The sequence below is a fragment of the Mus pahari genome, chromosome 4 (genome assembly GCF_900095145.1).
Source record: "Mus pahari chromosome 4, PAHARI_EIJ_v1.1, whole genome shotgun sequence".
Lineage (NCBI taxonomy): Eukaryota > Metazoa > Chordata > Mammalia > Rodentia > Muridae > Mus > Mus pahari.
This window is the reverse complement of record NC_034593.1, coordinates 85,638,880-85,644,666: the sequence shown is the minus strand read 5'-3', so window position 1 is coordinate 85,644,666 and position 5,787 is coordinate 85,638,880. Positions and strand designations below refer to the sequence as shown.

The following is a 5,787-nucleotide window of genomic DNA, read 5'->3' as shown; positions in this document are numbered from 1 at the left end:
AGAGAGAGAGAGAGAGAGAGAGAGAGAGAAAGAAAGAAAGAAAGAAAGAAAGAAAGAAAGAAAGAAAGAAAGAAAGAAAGAAAATAAATAACTTTTAATGGGCCAGGCGGCTGAGCACAATCTTACCATGAACCCAAGCAAGATTCAGTCAGTTTATAGACCTGTGAAAACTAATCAACTTTTTTTCGTTTTCCATTTGTATGTATATGCATGTTTGTATGGGTATAGGCACAGGTCTATGTGGGTGCTCACGTGTGTGGGTGAACAAGTGTGAAGGCCCAAAGGTGATGCAGAGAATAATCCTTCATCTCTCTTCTACCTTACTTGATGAGGCAGCCTCATTTAATCTCACCCAGGGCTCATGGGACAGATGGGAATAAAATCATAACAAACTCAGCACTCCCACATGTGGGTGCGCATACAGGCAGGGGTCCAAGGTTAACGTCAGGAATCCTCCTGCATCACTCTACTACTTTATTCAATTAGACAGAATTTCTTAATCAAATTCACAGGTTGCAGATAAAATTATTCTCCCATGCCAGCTTGCTCTCCTGTTTCCACCTTCCAAGACGGGAAGCAGGCTGTTGTACCCACTCGGAATTTATGTGAGATTTGGTGATCTGAACTATTAGCCTTAGATTTGCAACGCCAAGGTCTTAACCACCGAGCAATCTCCCTAGTGTGCTACTTCTCTTAAGTCATGAATCAACAGATGACTGGCTTATAGAATGTCTTTTAAATTTTCTGTGCCCTTCTCTCTGAAGTATTATCTCTAAAAATAATAAAATGCCTGAAACCATCCTATGATGTAGGAAAACATAGTTTTAGGATGAAGCATATTCTTTAGGACAATGCAAGCAAGAAGTATAAACATACTTAAATAATCTTTTTGGCACTATGGCTTGAACCCAAAGTGCAGGAGGCAAGCACCCTACCAAGCTACATTCCCTCCCAGCTGGTGATGTGAAGCTAATCTGATGACATCTAGTTATCTGTGAGGGTGATGGGTGCTCATGCCTCAGCCAGCATGTGTTTACAGCAGTCAGTTCTCTCCTTCATCAGTGACTTTGGGTATCAAACTCAGGCCATCATGCTTGGCAGGAGTGCTGTTACCGACTGAGCCAGCCAACCAGTCCTCCACCCCACTAATCAGAAGTCTCTTAAGAAAAAAATTAAAAATCTTACCTCAAAAATTTGCTGTTCACTTCTCCTTCATCATCAAAATCCAGCCTGGGGAAAGGCAACAAAAGATATTCTAAGTCTACTGATAATATAGTAAAGATAATATCATAAGAAAGTAAAACACATTAACAAAAGATGCCTACACACTCACCTGAATAGAAGGAAAAGAGGACAGAAGCAAGACGAAAACATGTCCATAACACATGCTTTTCATAGTATTACAACTGGGCAAAAAAGTTAGGCAATAAAAGACAGCTGTAGTCAACATGCCTATATATATCCCCACCATCCAGAGACTGTAGTGAGTACTTAGAGTTCAAGTCCACCCTTAGATACATAATAATTCTAGGCTAGCCTTGGCTACATAATTAGAACCTGTTTCAAAAAGCAAAAATGAAGAAGTGAGGGAGCAGCAGCAGCAAAACCAATCCCCTCCCCCTCCACCAGGGATTCCATACAGGAGGCAAGTACCATAACCAGCAAGAGATACAAGTATTAATAGCGCCCAGGGTCTAAGAATGCAGCTCAGCTGAGGAGTCAGGAAGCCCTGGTTCAATCTCCAGTACAGCATAAAACTAGACATGGTGGCACACACCTACACACCTGGAATCCTGCCACATGGGAAGTGGTGGCAGGATGATCAGGAGTGCAAGGTCAACCTTGGTTATACCATTGAGTTCAAGGTTAGGATGAGCTACATGAGACCCTGCCTGAAAAACAGAAAATTCCTGAGATCTATTTTTCATTTTTATGGTCTAATCTAAGCCTTGTTATCAGTTTTCTGAAACATCGTTCAAAGCAATATTATATAGAGGAAAGAAGACACAAAAAGTTGTTAGTCTAAAAATAAAATATACACCATATTCAAGTCACTGTACTAAGTGGCCAGCCTTGGTGGCACATACCTTTAGCTCAAAGTATTCATCAAGTAGAAGCAAAAGGATGATAAATCCAAGGCCAGCTTAAGCTACATAGCCAGATCCTGTCAAAGAAGAAAGCAAGAAAGCAAGATCACATGCCACACAAAATAGTGTGGACACGTGGTAAAAATAAAAAACATCCTCAGGGAGCTTTTCAGCCCAGACAACTGCAACTATAAAACAAGAGGCCAGAGAGATAGATAACTCAGCAAATTAAAAAAAAAAAAAAAAACTTGCCACCAAGCCTACAGGCATAAATTGGATCCCTGGGATCCAAATGGTAAAGAAAGATTTCCTACAACTTGTTTTCTAACCTACACAAACACAGAGAGTGAGTAAATAAATAAATGCATGTTAATGTATATAGTAGTGAGAATGAGGATGGGTTTGGAGACAGGGTCTCTCTACATAGCTCTGACTGTCCCAGAAACCACTGTGTACACCAAGCTGCCCTCCCACCCACACTGCCTTTGTCTCTAAAGGGCTGACCTTAAAGACGTGTGCCACCACACCCAGATGTAGTGGCACTTGACTGTAGTCCTGGAACATGGGGAGGCCAGCTTTGTGTACATACTGAATTCCAGACCAACATAGCTACACAGCAGGACTGCCTGAAACTGTGTGGTAGTCACATGTTTTTGTTCCCGAGTTCTTGGGAAGTAAAACCAGGATGAAAGCAGGCCAGCTGAGTCTACAAAAAAGCTATGTCGAAATAACAAAATCAATTAAACAGACTTTGTTAAAAAACAAAAAAGCAAACACTTCTTAAAATTTGTTTTTAATACTGAAGAGAGCATCTTTTATGATTTTTAAAATGATTTTATTTTGTGTCTGTATAGGGATATATGCACACGTAAATAGAGGTACCCAGAAAAGGGGTGTCAGATCCCCAAAACTAGATCACAGATGTGAGTCACTGATATGGGTGCTAGGAACTGGATTCAGGTTCTCCGGAAGAATAGTATGCACTCTTTGGGCTGGAGAGAAGGCTCAGAGAGTGTTGACTGCTCTTTGAGCGTTCTGCTTGCAAATATGTCTGCAGGCCAGAAGAGGGCACCATATCACATTACAAATGGTTGCGAGCCATCATGTGTTGCTCCTCATTCGTTCATTTTTTTTTTTCCTCATTCATTCATTTTTAAGTTTAATGTTTTTGTGTGCTTTAGTAGTGTGTGTGCATATAGATACCACACTCCTGTAGAGGTCAGAGGACAATTGGGTAGAGTTAGTTTTCTTCTTCTACTTGTTTGTGGGTTCTGCGAATCAGCCAAAGGTCACTAACTAGGCTCATAACAAGCTACCTCACAGGCCCTAAAGCAGCTGTTCTCAACCTGTGGGTCACAACGACCCCTTTGGAAGTTGCGTATCTGATATCCTACATTACAATTATTAACACTAGCAAAATTACAGTTAAGTAGAATTAAAATAATTTTATGGTTGGGAGTCACCACAACATGAGAAACTATATTAAAGGGTCGCAGGATTAAAAAAGTTGAGAACCACTGCCCTAAAGCAAACTTCTTTTAAAAACTTTTCTCAATCTTTACCATCCAAAAGCAATGTTTCTATGTATTTTTAGTTGATTTGTTTTTAGTTTTGTTTTGAGATAGAGTTCCACTATGTAACTCAGGGTGGACTCACAGTCTCCACCCTGACTCAGCCCTCACTATGTAACTCAGGGTGGTCTCAGCCCTCACTATGTAACTCAGGGTGGTCTCACAGTCCACCCTGACTCAGCCCCATGGCTGCTAGGACTTCAGGTATCACTTACTTTTGTCACGTTCTGTCTTGTATATTATACATAAATATAATCACTATGAGAACTTTAGGAACTTTTCCTATCTACCTTCAGAGCCTACTAGCACTAATACCTCAATGCCACTCAAATCTGGAACTTCAATAAAGACTGGAAATTAAATGAACTGTGCACTCTAAGTCAAAGAAGGTATTAATAAATTAAAAAAGAAATAAGCTTAACAAAATGATTTTGAGAATGCAGAACAGAGCTTAAGGAAAGCCAACAGGTTTTTTTTTGTTGTTTTTTGTTTTGTTTTGTTTTTACCAACAGTGAATGAAACTCTTCTTTGCCACAGGCCCTCTACCTTCCAGAAAAGTTTGGTTTGGTTTGGTTTTTTAAACAGGCTTATCAATAAAGATACTAGAAAACAATTTTTGACCTGTGTAGAAATTTTTATGTGAGATATGTGAAAATGATATAAGTAATAAAAGCCAAAACTCTACGTGAAATACAGGTACTGTGAGTGAGGTCTGACGAGAGTAAAGTGGTAAGTAATAGGTGCGACCATTTCATCTTTTTCTTTCCTTTAAGATACATTTATTTATGTATGAGCACACTGTAGCTGTCTTCAGACACACCAGAAGAGGGCATCCGATTCTATTACAGATGGTTATGAGCCACCATGTGGGTGCTGGGAATTGAACTCAGGACCTCAGTGCTCTTAACCACTGAGCCATCTCTCCAGTCTTCATTTTTTTTCTTTACAGCTATATTTATACTCAAATTATACAAAAAAAATTTTTTTTAAGAAATGTATTTAAAATAGTGAACCTGCATAAGGAATAATCCAGGGACTAAGAGTTAGTTATGTGACAGCAGTGCAGTAAGTAATTAATTAAAGTGTGGTCAGGAATAAACAAGAACCAACAGCAACTAACTCAAAAGTTGATGGTACGAGAGAGACCCATAGATGATGTACATTCAAACTTACCCTGATCGTCGCTTAATAGACCTCTGTACAACAGCTCCTCCACCTTGAATCCCAGGTCCAGGGTTTCCAGAAGCAATGGTGGAACCCAGCGATGGTACATCTGATGTCATTTCTGTCAAAAAAGAATATCGTCCATATTCAACAATCAATGTCATGATGCTGGCTAAAAGAAATACTCACACCAGGGGTCATCAAAACCCCTTGCTGCCAACTCTGATGACCTTAACTCAACACTTCACACCCACATGGCGTAAAGAGAACTGACTCATAGCTTGCATAGACCTCCACACATGCACAGTGACATCCCACAGCCTTGTAAATAAATACAATTTAAATATGAAAGGAAGGAAGGAAGGAAGGAAGGAAGGGAGGGAGGGAGGGAGGGAGGGAGGGAGGGCGCATGGGCAGGCAGGCTGGCTCAAGCCAAGCCTGGTAGCAAACATCTGTGATTCCAACACTTGAAAGATTGGAAAGAGGAAAATCAGGAATGGTGGTTTTCATCTTTAATCCCAGCAGCACTCAGGAGCCAGAGGCAGGCAGACCTGGTCTGCCAGTCTGGTCTACAGCTAGAATTCCAGGACAGCCAGAATTTCACAGAGAAACTCTGTCTCAAAAATTATAAAATAAAACAGAGTTCAAAGTCATCTTATTATACAAAGTGGATTTGGAGCCACCCCAGCCAGGCTACATGAAATTGATTCAAAATTCCCACAAAAAGCCAAGAGTGGTAGTACATGCCTTTAATTCTAGTACTTGGGGGACAAAGAGAGGCAGATCCCTTAGTTCCAGGTTAGCCTGGTCTTTAGATCGAGTTCCAGGACAGCCAGAGGGGCTATACAGAGAAACCCTGTCTTGAAGAAAGAGAAAGAAAGAAAGAAAGAAAGAAAGAAAGAAAGAAAGAAAGAGAGAGAGAGAGAGAGAGAGAGAGAGAGAGAGAGAGAGAAATGTTTAAGCTA

At 40.4% G+C, this 5,787-nt stretch overlaps 1 protein-coding gene across 6 annotated transcripts in view; it reads right to left on the bottom strand.

The window, feature by feature from the left end:
* The window catches only part of Arnt (aryl hydrocarbon receptor nuclear translocator), a 68,263-nt gene that overhangs the window by 46,547 nt on the left and 15,929 nt on the right, over positions 1-5,787 (bottom strand). For 5 of the 6 annotated variants that reach the window (XM_029537474.1, XM_029537475.1, XM_029537478.1 and 2 more), the window contains exons 2-3: positions 4,832-4,943; positions 1,186-1,230 (exon numbers count right to left, since the gene is read on the bottom strand). In XM_029537474.1, coding sequence (XP_029393334.1) covers positions 1,186-1,230; positions 4,832-4,943 — 157 coding nt within the window. Of the gene's footprint in view, positions 1-1,185; positions 1,265-4,831; positions 4,944-5,787 lie in introns of those variants that run through there. The other variant, XM_029537480.1, reaches the window with a different exon arrangement.